This window comes from Myxine glutinosa, chromosome 11, assembly GCF_964187855.1.
Source record: "Myxine glutinosa chromosome 11, kmMyxGlut1.1, whole genome shotgun sequence".
NCBI classification, from domain to species: domain Eukaryota; kingdom Metazoa; phylum Chordata; class Myxini; order Myxiniformes; family Myxinidae; genus Myxine; species Myxine glutinosa.
In genome coordinates this window covers 66,609,584-66,631,206 of record NC_136271.1, presented here as the reverse complement: position 1 = coordinate 66,631,206, position 21,623 = coordinate 66,609,584, and the positions used below count along the sequence as shown (strand labels likewise).

The 21,623-nt window shown below is 45.2% G+C and overlaps 1 protein-coding gene across 1 annotated transcript in view; it reads left to right on the top strand.

Moving 5' to 3' along the window:
- LOC137436734 (calpain-3) overlaps positions 1-21,623 on the top strand; it is a 129,631-nt gene that overhangs the window by 73,095 nt on the left and 34,913 nt on the right. Inside the window, exon 16 of the mRNA XM_068130779.2 lies at positions 6,992-7,027. Coding sequence (XP_067986880.2) covers positions 6,992-7,027 — 36 coding nt within the window. The remainder of the gene's footprint in view (positions 1-6,991; positions 7,028-21,623) is intronic.

Genomic DNA, 21,623 nt, shown 5'->3' with positions numbered 1-21,623 from the left:
AATGTGGTGCATCGATGCAGACAGCTGGTTCTGGGAATTTCGGGCGCACAATGGCCGACCCACGCATGCTCCCCTCGGCACCCAATGGCGCACAGGTCATGTGGGAGACAAAAGGGGAAAGACAATTGAGCGAGGGGTAAGGTCACAAGGGTACACATCAATAAGGCAATGCAAGGCGAAATGCGTACGGAGGGCGAAGTGAGAAAGCTCATCCCTACCGTACGTCACCCCCCTGTCACCTACCCTACCCTTGCCCTTACCCCATATGTACAAAAATCTACACATTTACAAATTCGTCACTACTGTCACGTCTTCCCCATATTTCCCCTATACCAAATTCGTCTCCACAATCCCTCTACTTCAAAATTTGCCATCACCAAATTCATCATCAATCCTCATAAGGAGGCAGAGATGGAACATCAAAGCACAATGTCACACCCACGTCATGATGCGTCTCACATTCCAAAACATTTGCATCAAAAATAATTAAACATGGCATGGTGCGGAGTACCTGTCACCTCAGGTGAGTGGATGCAGATGGTGCGAGGAGACTTCATCCTAACTACTTTCTAAATGACATTAACACACTTTACACTACCCGGGGTCTCTCCCTGCCAATCCATTGGCTACTTACACTATGGGTTCTAAAAACCAATTCCCATTGCCCAAACTGTGGTGCTTCTCAATTTGGGGTCTCACTCCCCCGATTCATCTCCCGGTGCCTCACACAATTTCTGGGCTGCGACGTGTAGCTCTCCCAGCAGGTCTACCCACCTGCACACCTCCACCACTGCAGTTGCCACCCGAGCTTACCTAGCTCCTCACCCTAACCTAACTAACTGGGGCAGGCCCCTCCTGGCTCTGTCACCCCCTGGTGCCCTCTGGCACTGGGCTACCCGGGTCCGTCCTCCGGATCCTTGGGCCCCATCCACAACTACCGGCTCCCAGAGCCCACCTGCGGCCTCACCTGGCCGACATCCTCACAGTGGTGGAGTGCCCAAACCAACTACACACACTAACAGGCTACAGGCCCAGCCATTTCCACAACACTAATGCACCCATCCAAATACCATTCTTTCACCTCGCACCACAGATGCCAATATCCAACCACAATTTACCTGTACCCTCTACCTAACACTTACACTACCCGCCCCGGGTATCCGTGATTGTGGTCCACTCTTCCCCCATTCACACCTTCGCACCATCCACTCCACTCCACAATTTCCACCATACCCACTCCACGACCATCCATTCCAATACTCCATACCATTTATTCCATACAACCATTTATTTCACACAACCATTCTCCATTCACCTGTTGTTGCACACCTGTGCAATCACACCTGGTGCCACCTGCACCCTCCTCCTCCTCCTGGACTAGTTGGTCAACACAACACACATCACCACTACTCCCTCATACACTGCTCCACACACCTGTTCAGTTGCACACCTGTGCAATCACACCTGTTCAATTCTCACCTGTTCAATCTTCACACACACGGCATCATCTCAGCTAACTACTCCCTTCTGAAACTTGCGCTTCCCAGTCGTCCCTTTAAACTATTGCGCTCCCACGTCATTATCATCCACACTAATCTACCTGCGTCCCCACTACAGGTATCAGTCACTAACTAACCTTAACGTCACCTAATGTCATCTTCGCTAGATCCCTATCAATATATCCTAACCCACCCGGGCTAGTTTTCACTGCCATACACCCCATAAGCTATCGCGCATTTGCCCCACCTGTGAGGGATGGTGGATTTGCCATCCCACCACATCGGGGGTCTCTCACTATAAATTTTGCTCGTCCAAATTCCAACCAATTCAAAAATTTTCCATTTACTGCCAATTCTACCCACTATTATAAATTTCGTATCAAATCACGATCACTATCACTATCACCCGTCTACTTATTAGGTCCTCTCGGTGCGCCAATTCACATCTACAGCCCGGCTTCGTACAGCCGAGCCATGAACGCGGGTTCTTTTGTGCCAGCGGCTGGATACGTCCCGCATTCGTGGCAGGGACGGGGGCTTACCCGGGCCGAGATCCCACGCACCACCCCGGCGTGGAGCCATCCAATGTCCCGATCTCGACCTGCCAGCACGTCTCAACAAAACGTGGTCGCCATGACGACCCTTCCTATCCAGCTGCCCGCTCCGCCTAGTGGAGCCTGGACGCGGCCGTTCCACACGAGGCCCAGCGTGGATCGCGCACGGCGGTCCTTTCGAACCCGCCGTGGCTCGGATCCCCGCTGGTTCTCGCGGCACGCGAAGCCCGGCACGCACCGAGGGCCCGATTCGGCTATAAGTCGCTCTAACCGCTAAACCGGTTACCGTCGATGCTTCACCTGGACGCTTACATGCATACGCTACCCCTTTCTTGCTCATACATGCAGCCGTTTCCATGCTCCTCGTCGTACCTCTTCTTACACACCTCAGTACACTCATTCCGCTCACCAACTTGGTCACACACCTGACCACCGAACACCTTGGCACACATTCGTCGCTCGCACACCTCACCAACACACCTCTTCGCGCCCCCTCCTCGGTCACCTCCTCTGTGACAACCACAGGTGTGCTCTCACCCGCACACCCAACCACGTGCCTCACTACCAATTCCAGCGTGCATTCCCACTCACGCCCTACCATTCCAGGTGTGCATCCTTCCATTCCAGGTGTACATCCTCGCTTACCTGTCACAACCAACTCACGCTCCTTGTCACTCTCACTACCCTCACCTCCACTCTCGGTCGCGCACTCACCCTTACTCTCTACAGCACACTCTTTCCTCATGCACCTGTCCGTTACACACCTTTCTCGCGCACACTCTCCCGTTACACCCTGTGTAACACTCACCACAGGCGTGCATTTTCTCGTTACATCCTCTGTAACACTCACCACAGGTGTACACTCTCTCGTTACTTCCTCCGTAACACTCACCACACCGCGCTTCCATGTACCCCCTCGCACACGCGCTTCGACCAACTCACTCTTGACGGCACACTCACTCCTCGGCGTGCACTTTTTCCTCACACACCCCATGGTCGGACATTCTCGCACACCTCTTTCTTCGCACACCAGACCTGTCGCACACTTCACCAACGGCCTTTCACGAACACCCGGATCCAAACCAATCCCCAAGCCGACTGAAGCTTTCCTCACATCATATACATTGCCACTCACCTCCGTACCTCGTCTCCGCACCTCCTTTGCCTCCTGCAAACTCTTTATTTGGTTAGTGAGCATCACATCATGAGTTGAGCACCGACCTTGCACATATTCCATCACCTCCTCCTGGATTTCTCTTTTAGTTTCTGTTCATCCCTTCTTAATTTCACTCACCTCTTCTTCCACTTCCTCTAATTTTTGTTTAACCTCTTTTATTTCTCGGTGCGTCTCCTCAAGTTCGTCCTCTAAGGCTACCGTGACCGTCTCTATGTGCATCCTCACCTGCCGGTCCTTTGTCTCCATTATCTCTGTCACCTCGTCCACCCTCATTGTCAGTTCCTCACGTACCATCTGACATTGCCTCTGTGTCGCTATCAAGTCATTTTTAATTTCTTTTTGTGTCGCCTTTAACCCTCCGAGTACTGCAGTGTTCCTTTGAACCTGCTCCACTAACTTCGTTTGTCCCTCTGTCAGCTGTTCCACCTCCTCCGTCAGATCTTCTATTCCCTCTTGTAACCTAGCCGTATTATTTCTCACCTCTTTCTCCATACGCTTCTCACCTCGCTTTACCTCCTCGCATAGCCCCGAGACCTCCTCACCCACACCTCGTCGTATCTCCTCCTTCATCTCCTCCCTTTCTTTTGTAGATGCCGCCCTCATCTGTCCCAATTCATCCCTCTGAGCATCCAGTTTGGTTTCTACCCCGATTTTTACCTCCTCTATCTGCTCTCCCATTTGTTTAATTTCTCGGGCGGATTGCTCCCCTATCTCCCGCAATTTGTCCTCCATCCTATTTTCTAACCCCATTAACCCATTTTTTACCCCCTCTAACTGATTCTCCTGGGCAGCCATTCTATTTTCCACCCCCGTTAACCCATTCTTTACCTCTTTTATCCCATTGTCTAACCCCTCAAATTTCTTGTCTAATCCCTCACCGGTACCCCTCGCTTCGTCCCTCATTACTCCCAATTGCTCACTCTGAGCATCCATCCGGTTCCCCATTACCCCCATTTGGTTTCCCATTACCCCCATTTGGTTTCCCAAGTCATTCCTCAGGTCTTCACTTGTCTGGACCATGAGCGCCTTTATTTGTTCCATAAATAGGCCACAATCCATCGGCGGCGCTGCTACGGTCACGGGCGCGGCTAAATTTGGCGCCACAATAATCATGTGCGCGAGGCCGCCATTTTGTGCGTCTGATACTCCCTCAACCGCCTCCTCATTGCTCCCCTCCATTTGATCCTGGGTTACACCTAACCCCTCCTCTAGCTCACCCACCGGCATTCGATCGCCTTGACCAGCCATGGCGCAATTTCAAAATTCGGGTTTTATAAAACAAAACAAATTTCGGCCGCTCCAAATTTTGACCAAATTTTTTTTTTTTCCTCTATTCGTTTTTAAAAAAAATTTGGTACAGATCCAAATTTGGTACAGATACAGATCGCGGATTAAGATGTTAGTTACCGAGCGGTTTGGTATTGCCGCGACCGTTACAGGATCCCTGACTCACCCGATTCACCCAGAACTTTGGCCGTATCGCACCACAGCTGCTCAATAAGGGAAAAGACAAAAACGACGCAATGCAAGAGGAAAAGGAATAAAACGAGAAGACGTACAGACGAGTAATGGGGTTTATTATTTACACACACAAGCAAAAAGGAGCAATCAAGTTTTATTTACAACACATAAGACGCAGGTGACACAGTGCAAATTTTAGCTTACCTACAGACTTAATTAAATACCCAGGGACAGAACAAACAAAACAAACTCACGTATACAAGAAGGATGGAATGGAATGAATGTTGGAAGGAAGAATGGGAAGGTTCAGCTGGGGCAGATGGTTCGGGCTTGATCCCGCACGGGACGTCGGCTGGACCTCGACGGCCACCGATGCCACCGCTATTTGGTCCCCGCGGGGTAACGGGTTGAAGCTGCCTGGTGGAGTCAACGCTGCCTCTCTGGCTCAGCTCAGGGCGCGTCTGCCGTCTCTGGCGCAACTGCTGGTAATGGCCCTTGGCACCTTCTCTCTCTTGGCCCTGGTGTCTCCTCACCATTGACAACTCAACGCAACCAACGCAACCACTGACCCCTCGACGCCACCACTTCTCACCACCGACTTCTTACCACCGCAACCAACGCAACCACTGACCCTCCTCTGGCAACCGACTCAGACCAACTCACTACTCACTTCCGTTTGCGCCTTTTATAGCGCCTCCAGCGATTACGCCGCCGGCGTTTTGGACACGCCCATCGGGGTGCTCACCTCGGCCCTGGTTGGTCGCGCGACCCTCGGGCTCCGCCCTGGATGACGACGGGCGGGCACGCCCCTCCTCCCCGCTATGACGAGGTGGAGACACGCCTTTTTTCCCCCAACCCTGCCTCGTGGTCAATGGCGGATGAAGGGAAAACCGCCCAACATGCAGTTGGCAATGCGAATTGCAATTGACGGAAAGGGGGGAATGGAAGTGTTGGGAGTGGGAATGAAGGGAATCTATCTCTTTCACTGGTGCAATGGAGTATTTCAATTAATGGAAGACACAGCCTTACACTAATACACATAATAAGGATATAACTGTCAAAAAAAGATATATCGTGTCCTGCATGTATGTTTTATGGACTAACTACGGGAACGCCCTTTGACCTTTATACAACCACAAACGGAGGGAGGAGGGGTGATATTTTACAACAACCTTTTACAACAACATTTTACCACAACCATAAAATAAAAAAACATTCTCATATCCACAACAATATCAACATTCATATTGATACCAAAATGATTTCCTCTGCTATTTTACCGTATTTACCTGTGTTTAGATTCGGGCTCGCCTCTGTACAGTGATAAAATAAAAAAATATCTAAATTGAGAAAAGGAAGAAGAGTGAGAGGGAGAGAAAGGGTGAGGTGGTGAGGATACACAGCAACCTGCAATTAATCTGGTTGGTTTTGGCAAGGTGAATGGTGGTAAATAAAAATTGGGGGTAGGGATGGGAGATGACATGAGATAGCAGTTCACCACCTGCTTGAAGCTATGTAGGGAAGAGTGGGATATCATGAGTCGCAAGAAAGGCAGTTCCACATATGGGATAAACCAGGAACCAAAGAGCAATTAGACTAGAATTTTGAAAGTCAACCTGGAGGGGGGAAACTGGTAGAACGCATACGTCCTACCAGGGATTGGGGAGGGTCTGATGGCTGAAAGAGCAGAAGGAGCAAGACCGGAGAGAGGAGAGGCGGTAATTGTGGGAGCGTTAAACACTTTACAAGCCATGGAGTTGTTCACGTAGTTTTGTTGGGATTCCGGGATATTTCACTTCAACATCAATTATTTTTCACATTGTAAAGTTTTTTTGTTTGTTTGTTTTTTTGTTTTTTTTGTATACAAGATCGAGGCTCGTGTAAGAGCTAAAAAAAATTTGTAAAGTAATTGTAAAGTATTTGACAAATTTGAAAATAAAATCTCATGCCATTTACCTTATAGCACTCCTATGAAATTGTAATTGGTAAAAGCAGGGCAAAGGCAGGTTGTTGTTGTTTCATAACATTGTTAGTGCATTGTACCTACATTTTAGGAAACTTTGAGGTATCCCAGTATTAAATTGTGCACTATACTCATAATAATGATTGCTTGATACAGAATAATTTATACAACGGTTATATTAGAAACCGTCAACTATGTGTTTTGGGAAGTCGGAAATACTGTGGTTTATGCCCCAACAAATATAATAATGTCGGTAGTGAGGGGGTGCTTCTTCTTCATAATAATGTTTACTTCAGGCAAAAACTGTAAATTGATGGTAAATTTTACACACACCCAGGATAAAAAGTTGAAAACAAAGAAGAAAGAAAAGAAGGTACGTTCACCGTGCTTCCATTTTGTGTGCAAGTGAAATCGCACACATTGCTAGCTTGGGTGTAATTTGTGGGGTTGTATTTACTGTTTGTTTGGTTCTTTGTTTTTGTCCCCAGTTGCTCGGCTTACCTCATGGCTTGAATAAAACATGGCTATTTTCTAATCACACTAATCACACCATAATAAATGAAAAGTTGTGGCGGACACAAAAGCCCACTGGCGTGGTGACATCATTCCACGCACCAAGTGGGCGGTGGCCACGCCCGAGGGGTAGGCGTGGCCTCATGATATACACCGGGCGACCAGCCCGGAGCATTTCAGTGTTACAGTGTAGTCTTACAATAAAGACGTTTATATGTTACCGCTTGTCCGCTTCCTCCTTGCTCACAAGCAGCGCGCGTAACGCCGCGCTTTACTGGTGACCCTCGACGTTGGATCTGCCGTAGCGATCCTTCCGAACACGACGCCATTGCAATGGCCAACGACAAGGCAATGGCGATTAAACTTCCCGAATTTTGGGAGGCCCAGGCCGAAGTCTGGTTCGTTCAAGCCGAAGCCCAATTTCAGCTTCGGCGCCTCACCAACGACGACCTGCGCTACTGCCATGTCGTCGCCTCCCTCGGGGCTCGGGGTCCGGCTGCACCGAACCACGGCCTACCACCCCCAGGCTAACGGCCTGTGTGAGCGATTTCACCGCTCATTGAAGGCCGCGCTCCGGGCCACCCTCCGCGACGGCGGCTGGGTCGACAGGCTCCCCTGGGTCCTGCTGGGCCTCCGGACGGCGCCCAAGGAGGACCTGCGCGCATCCGCGGCGGAGTTGGTCTTCGGGCAACCGCTGCGGGTGCCGGGCGAGTTCCTCCCCGACTCCACAGCACCATGGTCCGCGGCACAGCAGCGCTCCGCTCTGCAAGAGACCGCCCAGAGGTTCGCCCCGGTGCCAACGGCATGCCACGGGCACCCACCGACGCACGTCGCCCCGGAGCTTCGCACGGCGGAGTACGTCTTCGTCCGCCACGATGCCCATCGGACACCACTGCGGCCCCCATACGACGGGCCTTTCCGCGTGCTGGAGACCGGGGCGAAGCACTTCACCCTGGACATCGGCGGTACTCCTGACCGCGTTTCGGTAGACCGCCTCAAGCCGGCCCACCTCGATGTGGACCATCCACCGCCAGTGGCCCGACCCCCACGTCGGGGCCGCCCTCCTGCGGGCGGACCCCCGGCACCGCCTAGCCCCGCCGCCACACCGCCCCCCGGTCCTGCACCCATCCCAGGGGCAGCCAGGGGCATCCCACCTGGCATCCCTGCACCCCGGACGCCGCCGATCGCCAGGGGGCGCTTCGGCCGGGTCATTCGTCTGCCCCGCAAACTGGCCCTCCAGGTGCGCGGGAATTCTGGGGGGGCGCGTGTGGCGGACACAAAAGCCCACTGGCGTGGTGACATCATTCCACGCACCAAGTGGGCGGTGGCCACGCCCGAGGGGTAGGCGTGGCCTCATGATATACACCGGGCGACCAGCCCGGAGCATTTCAGTGTTACAGTGTAGTCTTACAATAAAGACGTTTATATGTTACCGCTTGTCCGCTTCCTCCTTGCTCACAAGCAGCGCGCGTAACGCCGCGCTTTAAAGTAATCATTTATTACCTCAATTCGAATGGAGGGAGCATGTAAAGTTATCATATACTATTGGGCACTCCTGCCATGTGGAGTGGGAGTACCCTTCTCGACGCACCTTCGGTGGGCAATGTGCTGCGGTACGTTCTTGGATCGGCACTTTATAATTGTTGAAATAAATTTTATTGATCACAACACATCATATACTCCATATCATCATTTTGAGAAGGTTCCATTTTTATTATGAAGAAGATAAAGGAATACAACAACAACAACAGGCATTTTAAGGCCATTTTCCCTGCAAGAGTGGGGGTTAGCCTTGCGGTCCCCATGACAATCTTCTCCATTTTGCCCTCCTTGTTAACCCCCTTGCCCACATTTCTTCTTCGACAATCTTTAGCCAAGTCTTTCTCGGTCTTCCCCATCCTCTCCTTCCTTCTACATTCATTTCCATCACTCTTCTCAACCAGTCACTTTCATCCTTCCTCAACACATGACCAAACCATCTCAACCTGTTCCTCTTCACAGCATCAATCACAGGCTCTATTCCCATCATCTTTCGCAATTCATCATTTGTCTTCCTCTCTCTCAACGAAACTCCACACATCCACCGAACCATTCGCATTTCCACCCTTTCCAACCTTCGTTGCTGCTCTACGTTCATTACCCATGTCTCGCTCCCATAAATCATAACACTGCTCACACATGCAGCATACACCTTTCCCTTCAGCTTCAACGACACTCCCCTCATCATCAGCACGCCACTCAGTTCCCGAAACTTCTTCCATTCACATCTCACTCCAGCAACCGTTGCCGAGTCTGATCCACCTTCTCCATTCAGCATGTCTCCTCGGTAACAAAATGTTTTCACACCTTCCAGCTTCAGAAGAAGATACACGCAGAAGAAGATAAAGGAATGGGATTTGTAATACCGGTACTACCAAAGGTGACACTATTTCTGCCATATATATCTTGTATATTAAAAACCTAATGAAGCTGCATGCGTACGTAGCCTTCAAACCCATTGGCTGGAGATCTTGGTTGACTCCACCCACAATAATTGTCAGGGAGAAAATCATATGTCCGCCTTGTTGGTTTTCTGATTAACCTATAAGATGTCTTCAGAAGTCTCATATTCACAGTTCGAATTATCCGACCTATATAACCATGATCTATTATATATGCACACAAGCAGTAAGCATGTTTTTGCTTCACGTACGTAAGACAGATATTTATTTTTGGAAACAATCGGGACAGTGGTCTAGCCAAAGCACCAACCAAAAATAAAGGGATGAGTAATTTGTATGATAAATGAAGGTTTTTGTATGTAATTTCAGTTTTAGCCTGGGTTGTGAAGTCTGAATAGTGTTAAAATAGAAAAGGGTGGCAAATCAAGCCTCATCATCATCAACAAATGACTATTGCCGGCAACAATTGCAGGATCACACAAAACGGTGCTAATTCCCGGCATTGCAATGTAGCCCATTGACGAGTCCTTTCTGTTGGCAATGACGTCCGCTCACAGTACGGTACAGCTTGTTTGGCATTACATTAAATAAATAAGTCTCAAGATAAAACTTTGCAAAGAGTTTGATTGTACCTGCATGATCCGGTTTTCACACATGGCCAACATATGTTGTTGCTTCCCGCATTTGCCATACACCATGCAGCGACACTGTGGTGGACCAGCAACAGTGATTGCGCACTACCTTCAGTCGGTGGAAAACCGACAAAGTAATTATCCAGTGAAACCACTAAACAAGGTGCACACGCACATACATAACAGAAACACACATCAGGAGAGAAAAACATCACCTCTTCCTGTACTGTTAAGACACAACCATATCCATCCATACATCCAGCCCATGCAGTTTGGTACGAAAAAAACCCATTAAAAAGGAGGATGTAATCACTTTGAAGGTTAAAAAAAAACTTTATTCTACAAAGGAAAATTTGTCCAATGTCAACCACTGAGTTTGATAAAACACCACTTTGCTTAACCTTTCGATGTTACGCTAATCCAAAGAATGATTTTCAGTGGCTACAGATGTGTTTGCCCATCAATCAACCATTCACTATCACTAATATAGAATGAAGAACTTGTCTTAACCATGGAGGATATATGCTGCATCAAAGGAGAGGTAGAACAAATGAATGGAATTGACAGGATATTAATTGAGGTACGCTAACCCCATGGGAAGCAAGGAAAAGCTGATGTTTCAGACGTTAACCCTTCGTCGGAGCGAAGAAGCCCTACTAATGGGACAAGCTGCCCTTACTGGATGGATTACCCACTGTCTCTCGCTCCTCAATTTCCTTCTCTCTTTTCCGTCCCTCACATATTGCTGGGAGTATGATTATTTTTGTGTACACCCCATGTACAACCACCGGTTTTCACCAATTTTCAACTCATTTCCTCCATGAGTTCAGGGGTTAACAAACACACAACTAGAACAGCACTCGGTAGAGAGCATACCTCTGCCAGGTTGAAGAGGTTACCTTTTGTAATAACATCGTTTACCTATACCTTGACAACCTATATTATTGTTACAGCCATCGTGTCAGCCCAGCTGCCTTGTCCGAATCCCGACACACTGTGTCAAAGAAGTCACGACAGCCGACTGTTTCTATCGTTCCGAGCTGGATCATAGGTCGGTTTGCCACTATACCAATCTCCAATGGAACCACCGAGCCAATTGATGCGTCACGCTGATCGATGCCATGTGTTTGTTACATTTGAGCAAAATCTTCGGACATTAGCATGGTCTTGTCCTGGCTCTATCTGCTGAACACAATCTGTCCTTTAACTGACGTGTACAATTCATTAGCAAGCAAGACATTCAAATTCATCCAAAGACCAAGTGGTTTTAAAGTGTATTGAAACAATGGGGCAGGAATACAAAAGGAAGCAATGATTTACCACAATACCAAAACCTATATGCGCCCATGGATCAACAACTTAGCAAGATCCTTGAATAACTAAGCCTTAAGGCGTCAGACACTTCTAAGTAGATAAAAAAGTTAGTCAGATATGATAGAAGTACCTAGGCTGTGTCCAATAGGACACACAGCGGGTCCCAAGTGGCAACACAGGCAGGCAAGAACAGTTCCAGGTCACGGACAGGAGCTGACATGAAGGGGGTGGGGATGGGCATGGCTTGCTGCATGAGGGCGTGGCTGGAGGCTGTGTTTGCAAGCCTCGTTTCAGGATAAAACATCAATGCAGTTCACGCACAGGCTCTGCAGTTGCACTATGTGGGTGTCTGCCCCTCTCTGTGCCCTACATGCCTTTTTATAGCCACAGCCCCCACTTGCAGTCATGCCGTATTCAGCCCCTCTCCACTCGGCCGCTATCGGTCTTCAGCATGGTCCGTGGGTAGAGCTAGCTCTTCCCCAACCTGGTGGCCTATTCGAGGTTTTTAAAGCACATTTAGTACAGATTTCAAAGGCAAGAACATTAAAAAGGGTGCGAAGGAATGGTGGTTTTAGACACACATACGGGCATTAAGGAATACAGCATCTTTGTATACATAAATGACGCATGTTCTATATCACAATTAAATTGGCTCACACTCATTGTAATGCACGCAATATGGGAAATAACTCATGATATTATTGTCGTGTTCCTGGGGATTAAGATCCTCCAAAGTAACGGGTAGCCGATCGAGCTTTACACTCCGAGGCGTTCAATCCAATGGCAGTGTGAATACGCGTGGCGGATGAGGGCAGCGAAGGTTAGCGAAGCTCTTACCTGTACGGATCCCACTGGACGTCTTCGACCCTGGTAATCAACTCAAACCGACAAGGAATTAAAATGCAAAAATACTGGATTTAATGAAAGAAATGCCGGTAACAAAAAAAAATGCACAGTAAAACTAAGATTCCTAAATGGTGAGCCCCCACAGACTCGTATACAACACAAGGGGATGATAAAATAAATGTGAAAATATAGCGTAGTGTTTGTGAGGTGCGTTTGCCTGCACTCCACCTGGCGTCTGTGACCGTCCGGGCCCATCGAAGATCCCACATCCATGCGTGGAAAAACACACGCTCTGGTGCAGGAAAATGCATTGGCGCGCAGTTTGTGCACGGGCAAATGTATATTGGCGCGCAGTTCGTTCCTCCAGCTGCCGAGCGCGAAGCGAGTAGGCCGCATCCGTCCACTCGCCGTCTGCTCCACACAGCACCACGGTCTCTCAGGGTGGACAGCCGCACCGTCAGCACCAACGAGCCAGGGAAAGGAAAATGCGGCCGCTCGAACCGATCGCCCAGACCAAAAAGCGCAAATGTCTGACTGCACGACACCAATGTCCCTGTCGCAACGCAAGAGCAGGAAAATGTGACTGTCCGAAATGAAATCCAGAACCAAGAAGAAGACGAACTGTGACCGCTTTTCATCAGCTCGGGACCCAAAGAGGCAGAAAATGCCGGGACACGGTCTTTTGTTCCCAGTTTGTCTTTTGTTTGACACACAGGACTCTTACGTCATCCGATGACTTCTGTGCACGCTCCTATCAGCGAGTGCCATGTCATCGCTCTATGGCCGTCCTGATCAATGGTTCTTCATGGCGTCGCCTTACGGCCACTTGCCGGCCTTTGTAATCACCCGGTCGGTGGTATCAGCGGGAGTTGAATGTCCTGTTTCCTGCCTCTTTTATTTAGTGTTATTTTTAGGTGTGGAGTGCATGGCGGGTGTGGTGTGTATCACAAGGAACAGAGGAAAAAGGCACAGAGGCAATTTACATACAGGGGATTTAGCATTAATCCCTAACTAATTACCATAACCCCACCCCTCGTCATGGGGACAAAGATGCACTCTTACACGACATCCGGTCTAACGGATCCCTACTTAGGTACATTGGGTTTTCTTCTTCTTCATCCCGACATTCGGAGCACACTATCCTATACAATCCTACCTGGCACTAATGTAATCCATATAAACCCCCTATAAACGTAACATTATTCATTATGCTCGAAGGAATTATTTATGCTGGAAGGCATTCCTGCAACAGAATGATAATTCCCCCCCCCCCCCCCCCCACTTCTTTTGATGCATTTTATGACTTGTAATACGTCGTTACACCGGGAACAGCAATATACGATATATGATCCAGATTTGAAGGGAGAATTGGTGTGCTCCTCCCTCCCTGAATCCGGCCTGTGGGCTCTGGCATTTATTTTCTCATCTAAACTCTACTTGTTCACCCCAATTAAACCCAGTTGCTCAATTCGTTCCAGAATGCTTAGAAGTCAAACAAACAAACAAACAAACAAACAAATAATGCCACAAACGAAGGGCCACTTTTATAATTAACTCTGCCACAAAGTGGTTGCAGGTTATGTTTACCTCCGGCACGAAAGGTGGATGGAGGTTGTGCTTTCACCCCTCTCTGTCTGTCTGTTTGTTTGTCCGTTTGTGAACAAAATATCTCAAATGGTTGTGGACGGATTCGGACGAAATTTGGCAGAGAGGTAGCATATGTGACAAGGTCGAAATGATTAGATTTTGGTGAAGAACCGGATCAGGATCTGGCCAGTAGGATTGTAAAAGTGATTCTTCACCATTGGGAGATTGGACCAAAACGATTCATAGCAGGATATCTCAAAAAGTTGTGGACGGATTTGGACGAAACTTGGTGGACCGGTTGGGTGTCTGACAAGGACGATTCGATTCGATTTTGGTGAAAATCTGAATATGGATTCGGATAGGAGAATTATATAATTTTTCAAGTGATTCTTCACCATTGGGAGAGAGGGCCAAAAATTATACATAGAAGGATATCTCAAAAAGTTGTGGACGGATTTGGACGAAACTTGGTGGAGAGGTTGGGTGTCTGACAAGAACAAATAGATTCGATTTTGTTGAAGATCTGAATATGGATCCGGCTACTACAATTTCTAAAGTGATTATTCACCATTGGGAGATAGGGCCAAATATTATACATAGCAGGATATCTCAAAACGTTATGGATGGAATTGGATGTAACTTGGTGGACAGGTTGTGGGTGTGACAAGGAAGAATCGATTCAATTTTGGTGAAGATCCGGATCTTGATCCAGCTAGTATAATTTTTAAAGTGATTCTTCACCATTGAGTGATATGGCCAACCAGGTGGAGGTATGCTCTCGACTGAGTGCCGTTCTAGTTTCATCCCAGTTTGTCTGTCTCTTTGTCTGTGAGCAGTATATCTCAAAAGCTTATGGACGGATTCGGACGAAACTTGGTGGACAGGTTGGAGATGTGACACGGACGAACTGTTTCAATTTTGGTGAAGATCCGCATCCGGATCCAGATGTGAAAGTTTTTAAAATTTCCAAGTGATTCTTCTCCACCATTGAATGATTTGGCCTAAAACGATATATACAGTCACGTGAAAAAGTAAGTACACCCCATGTAAAGTTTTGACTTTTTCAACATATTTTAACATACAGCTATTTGATCTTCATTTCAACAATATTGATAGATAAAGTTGATATAATATAACAAATATCATGAAACATTTACATTTTGTAGTCCATTGTATAATTTAAATAAATATAAATGCAAATTTCGCATGTGGAAAAAGTAAGTACACCCCTACATTTATCACTACTTCAAATACCTAAAATTTGAATCAGGTGCACCAGCTCAGGTGCAAATGATTAGAACATCGTTAGAGAGGATCTTGGAGGAACCTGTCTTATTTAAACCTCAGACATTTCGTTTGGTTTTCTCTTTGTTGTTGAAGTGTGTGGCGTCACCATGCCTAGACCAAAAGAGCTCTCTGAGGCCTTCAGAAAGAAGGTTATAGATGCCTAAGAGTCTGGGAAAGGATTTAAAAAGATCTCCAAACAATTTGATATCAATCATTCGACTGTCCGGAAGATCATCTACAAGTGGAGAAGATTCCAAACAACTGCCAACTTGTTCAGGCCAGGCCGCCCCAGCAAGTTCAGCCCGAGAACAGACCGCAAGATGCTGAAGGAAGTCTCTAAGAACCCCAGAATGTCATCACGGGACCTACAGGTAGCTCTTGCCACTGTTGATGTCAAAGTGCACGAGTCTACCATTAGAAAGAGGCTGCACAAATTTGATCGACATGGGAGGTGTGCCAGGAGGAATCCTTTGCTGTCCAGAAAGAACATCAGGGCAAGACTAAAGTTTGCCAATGAACACCTAGGCATAGACCAGCACTTCTGGAACAATGTGCTCTGGACAGATGAGTCAAAGGTAGAGCTATTTGGCCACAGTACCAGAAGACATGTTTGGCGAAAACCAAAGACAGCATTTGACCACAAGAACCTGATACCAACTGTAAAGCATGGTGGTGGAAATATTATGGTTAGGGGCAGCTTTGCTGCATCAAGGCCTGGGCAGCTCACCATCATAGAATCCACTATGAATTCTTCATTGTACCAGAGGGTGCTTGAGGATAATGTGAGGCCATCTTTCGGAAAGTTGAAGCTCCACCGAGGGTGGACCTTGCAACATGATAATGACCCTAAACATACCAGTAAATCCACCAAGGAATGGCTGAAAAGAAAGAAATGGAGGGTTCTGGAATGGCCAAGTCAAAGCCCGGATCTAAATCCCATCGAGATGTTGTGGGGGATTTGAAACGAGCTGTGCATGCAAGAAACCCCTCAACCATCGCACAGCTGAAAGAATTCTGAATGGAGGAGTGGGCAAAAATTTTTCCCAGTCGATGTCAGAGACTGGTAGACAGTTATAAAAAACGCCTACTTGAGGTTGTTTCTGCCAAAGGGGGCAATACCACCTATTAGAGCCAAGGGTGTACTTACTTTTTCCACATGCGAAATTTGCATTTATGTTTATTTAAATTATACAATGGACTACAAAATGTAAATGTTTCATGATATTTGTTATATTATATCACCTTTATCTATCAATATTGTTGAAATGAAGATCAAACAGCTGTATGTTGAAATATGTTGAAAAAGTCAAAACTTTACATGGGGTGTACTTACTTTTTAACGTGACTGTAGCATGTTTCAAAAAGTTGTGGATGACTTCTTACAAAACTTGGTGGATGAGTTGGATAGGTGACAAGAACAAGCCGATTAGATTTTGATTAAAGTCCGAGTCCAGATCCAACCTGTTATTGGGATACAAAATGTAAGGTGTTCAGCCTGGCGGAGGTATGCTCTCTCCAGAGCGCCATCCTAGTTAATAAAGTTTTTACCATTTTTACTGTATTTAATCAACTATATTCGCTGTCATTTTGTGACCTTAAAAGCACTTGTAAGCACACGTATTTGTAAGTGTAAAAAACTTGTCAGACACACACATGCACACTAAAGTAAGCAATACGACTAACCCAAACACCTAACCTCGATGGGAATTTTGTGACATTTTGAAAGGCATTTTGCTGCTGCAAGGCTTGTTCTTTGTTGGTGGCTGCTTTGCTCATTGCGTGATGAGATCTGGGAAAGTGGAACAAATGATTCCTGTAATATACATAACACATTGTGCTTCTGCCCTCTGTATGGCAACAGAATGCCTCGGTGTTGGCATTTTCACATTAGTAGTTTATTTCTGTCTCTTCCTCCCAGAGAGAGCATATTTTGCTACAATAAGTGTGCTTTGTGATGGCAGCAGTAAGTGATATTGCTTCATTGATCTTATTGTACTTATCAAAGGAGATGCAACAAGTGTCATCTGCCATATGTCACTGATGGACACTAAAATCAAATGGTATCACTCACATATGGGTCGGCTGTGAGGCCTGTACCATGGACAAACATTATAAATACTACTGGTACTTATTAATTAAATACACTTAATTACTTACAAATTAATTAAAATACTACTTATGAATTAATACCACTCACATATGGGTAGGCTTTGAGGCCTGTACCATGGACAAACATTATAAATACTACCAGTACTTATTAATTAAATACACTTAATTACTTACAAATTAATTAAAATACTACTTATTAATTAATATCACTCACATATGGGTAAGCTTTGAGGCCTGTACCATGGACAAACATTATAAATGCTACCGGTACTTATTAATTAATATCACTCACATATGGGTAGGCCTTGAGGCCTCTACCATGGACAAACATTATAAATACTACCGGTATTTATTAATTAAATACACTTGATTACTTACAAATTAATTAAAATACTACTTATTAATTAATATCACTCACATATGGGTAGGCTTTGAGGCCTGTACCATGGACAAACATTATAAATGCTACCGGTACTTATTAATTAAATACACTTAATTACTTACAAATTAATTAAAATACTACTTATTAATTAATATCACTCACATATGGGTAGGCTTTGAGGCCTGTACCATGGACAAACATTATAAATGCTACCGGTACTTATTAATTAATATCACTCACATATGGGTAGGCCTTGAGGCCTCTACCATGGACAAACATTATAAATACTACCGGTATTTATTAATTAAATACACTTGATTACTTACAAATTAATTGAAATACTACTTATTAATTAATATCACTCACATATGGGTAAGCTTTGAGGCCTGTACCATGGACAAACATTATAAATGCTACCGGTACTTATTAATTAATATCACTCACATATGGGTAGGCCTTGAGGCCTCTACCATGGACAAATATTATAAATACTACCGGTATTTATTAATTAAATACACTTGATTACTTACAAATTAATTGAAATACTACTTATTAATTAATATCACTCACATATGGGTAGGCCTTGAGGCCTCTACCATGGACAAACATTATAAATACTACCGGTACTTATTAATTAAGTACACTTAATTACTTACAAATTAATTAAAATACTAATTTATTCATTAATATCACTCACATATGGGTCGGCTTTGAGGCCTGTACCAATCATTCATTGAATACCTCAAATGTATGGAAATATTTAAAGCAAGAAATGTAAAATAAGAATTAAAAAGTGCATAAAAATGCACACATTTAAGTGCTTGCTCAGACAAAAAAAGAAGGAATCTTTCACCAAATGAACATCCAGATCATTGTCAAATTAACAAGATTGACATTTGTCATTTGTAACGTTTGAGTAGTATTACCTTTTCTACATCATTGAGAGTATACATGATACAAATATGTCGGCGAAGTAAGTCCATCCACCTAGTCGGTGATTGAACGAGGAACGATGCTGCCGTGAATGTCATTGTAGAGTTAGCACTGATCAAAAACAAAGTTACGTTGCTGGTTTAAGTTTAAGAGTTGAGTTAGCACTGATCAAAAACAAAGTTACGTTGCTGGTTTAAGTTTAAGAGTTGAGTTAGCACTGATCAGAAACAAAGACACGTTGCTGGTTTAAGTTTAAGAGTTGAGTTAGCACTGATCAGAAACAAAGTTACGTTGCTGGTTTAAGTTTAAGAGTTGAGTTAGCACTGACCAGAAACAAAGTCACGTTGCTGGTTTAAGTTTAAGAGTTGAGTTAGCACTGATCAGAAACAAAGTTACGTTGCTGGTTTAAGTTTAAGAGTTGAGTTAGCACTGATCAAAAACAAAGTCACGTTGCTGGTTTAAGTTTAAGAGTTGAGTTAGCACTGATCAGAAACAAAGTCACGTTGCTGGTTTAAGTTTAAGAGTTGAGATAGCACTGATCAGAAACAAAGTCATGTTGCTGGTTTAAGTTTAAGAGTTGAGTTAGCACTGATCAGAAAGAAAGTCACGTTGCTGGTTTAAGTTTAAGAGTTGAGTTAGCACTGATCAGAAACAAAGTCACGTTGCTGGTTTAAGTTTAAGAGTTGAGTTAGCACTGATCAGAAACAAAGTCACGTTGCTGGTTTAAGTTTAAGCGTTGAGTTAGCACTGATCAAAAACAAAGTCACGTTGCTGGTTTAAGTTTAAGAGTTGAGTTAGCACTGATCAGAAACAAAGTCACGTTGCTGGTTTAAGTTTAAGAGTTGAGTTATCACTGATCAGAAACAAAGTCACGTTGCTGGTTTAAGTTTAAGTGTTGAGTTAGCTCTGATCAGAAACAAAGTCACGTTGCTGGTTTAAGTTTAAGAGTTGAGTTAGTACTGATCAGAAACAAAGTCACGTTGCTGGTTTAAGTTTAAGAGTTGAGTTAGCACTGATCAGAAACAAAGTTTCGTTGCTGGTTTAAGTTTAAGAGTTGAGTTAGCACTGATCAGAAACAAAGTCACGTTGCTGGTTTAGTTTAAGAGTTGAGTTAGCACTGATCAGAAACAAAGTCACGTTGCTGGTTTAAGTTTAAGAGTTGAGTTAGCACTGATCAGAAACAAAGTTACGTTGCTGGTTTAAGTTTAAGAGTTGAGTTAGTACTGATCAGAAACAAAGTCACGTTGCTGGTTTAAGTTTAAGAGTTGAGTTAGCACTGATCAGAAACAAAGTTTCGTTGCTGGTTTAAGTTTAAGAGTTGATTTGACGCCAACTGTTAAATCATGCAATTTTTGCCTTCATATATTTTTGTGCCATTTTTCCCCCCGGGCTTTAAAATTGAAATAAAATGGCAATTGTCCAATTGTCTGCCCTTTTCCTTTGACTTTTTTTTTTCCAAGCAGTAACAATTGTAAATGTTTGTTCCTTTTTGAAACGAGGCTTTTGGGAAAGCAGGATCAACTGTGAGCGCAGGATGGCCGATTTGATGCATTTGCATCTGACAGCAGAATTATTGGTATGAGTTGCTTTGAGGTTATCTGATAAACTACAAGTGAATTTACCATCACAATCCTCAAACTTGACGTCGGGGGGCTTTTCAATGCAAAGTTTTGCGATACGGGCAATGTCACGGTCGTCACATGATGCTCGGACGCCAGACTTGCCTAGTTAACATCACCCACCCTCAGTGGTTGATTAGAGACAAACCTCTCAATGGGAGAAAAACTACAATGTGCGGGTTTCATGTATTTACCATCTGCAAGCTGCCAGTGCAAGGACTGCCAGATGCACCAGGAAGGACTGCCAGATGCACCATTGTCATGCTGATTGACGATTGTAAGCAGGCACCAAAATGGCGCAATAATGACATACATTTGCCCATCCTTCTCCGGTCCATATCCAAATTAGGAGTTGATGTAAAAGTTGAGAACTTGCAACCTAGCAGCGCTTTTTTAGGGACGTCTCAGTAGGCACAAATGCTATGGTTGATAATTAAACAATCTGTCACCTGCTGGCATGGAAGCACCTTGCTGCATTGGTGATGAAGGCCTACAATTTGGGTCTCTGGTGGACGTATGTTTGCTTAGCTTAACTTTAATACATTAAAAATGAAATCTACTAATTGAGGATTTGGAGGAATTTCATGACTTACTGTCATTCCTGTTTACCAACACTTCCGGTTGTAGAAGATTTTCTTGCCATCGAAGAAGTGTTCATATAAAAAAGTATTTTAAAAGTTTTTATTAATTCAGAATTCTTTTCTTTTTTTCTCTCTTTGTTTCTACCCCTCCCCTGACTATCACCAATACATTGGTGTGTGTCTGTTAGCTTTTACATACAGTACTTTTAGCTCATGAAAACAAACAAAAAAGGCCTTTATCACTGACCAATCATGAGCAGGTATTTTAACCAGAATGCACAACAAACCATGACGATAATGGAAAAAAAACTTGCAACAAACAAAGCTAAACTGAAGAAAGAGATGGGAGGAATTAAATAGTTGATATACTGTTAAATACACAGTTTGACCTTTTTGGATGTGATGGCTGAGGCCTGTTCCTTGATTTTTGTCAGCACGTCCGGCTGTTCGGTGAACGCGGTTAAAAGTCTTGTTTCTTTCCCCACTAAAGGTGCAGTCACACTATAACGTATAGCAGTAACTTATGCCGACGTATGTGAATTTTCACCAACACGCTGGTGTACGTTGACATAAGTTAGGGGTAGGTTTGGTATAAGTTGTATACGTTAAAAGCACGCTGGTATAAGCTGGCATACGTTGTTGTACGCAGAGGCCGAAATAAATTTTTGTGCATGCACAAAAATTTTGGGCGTATGCCGACGTCCTCTTCATAGGTTAGGCATACG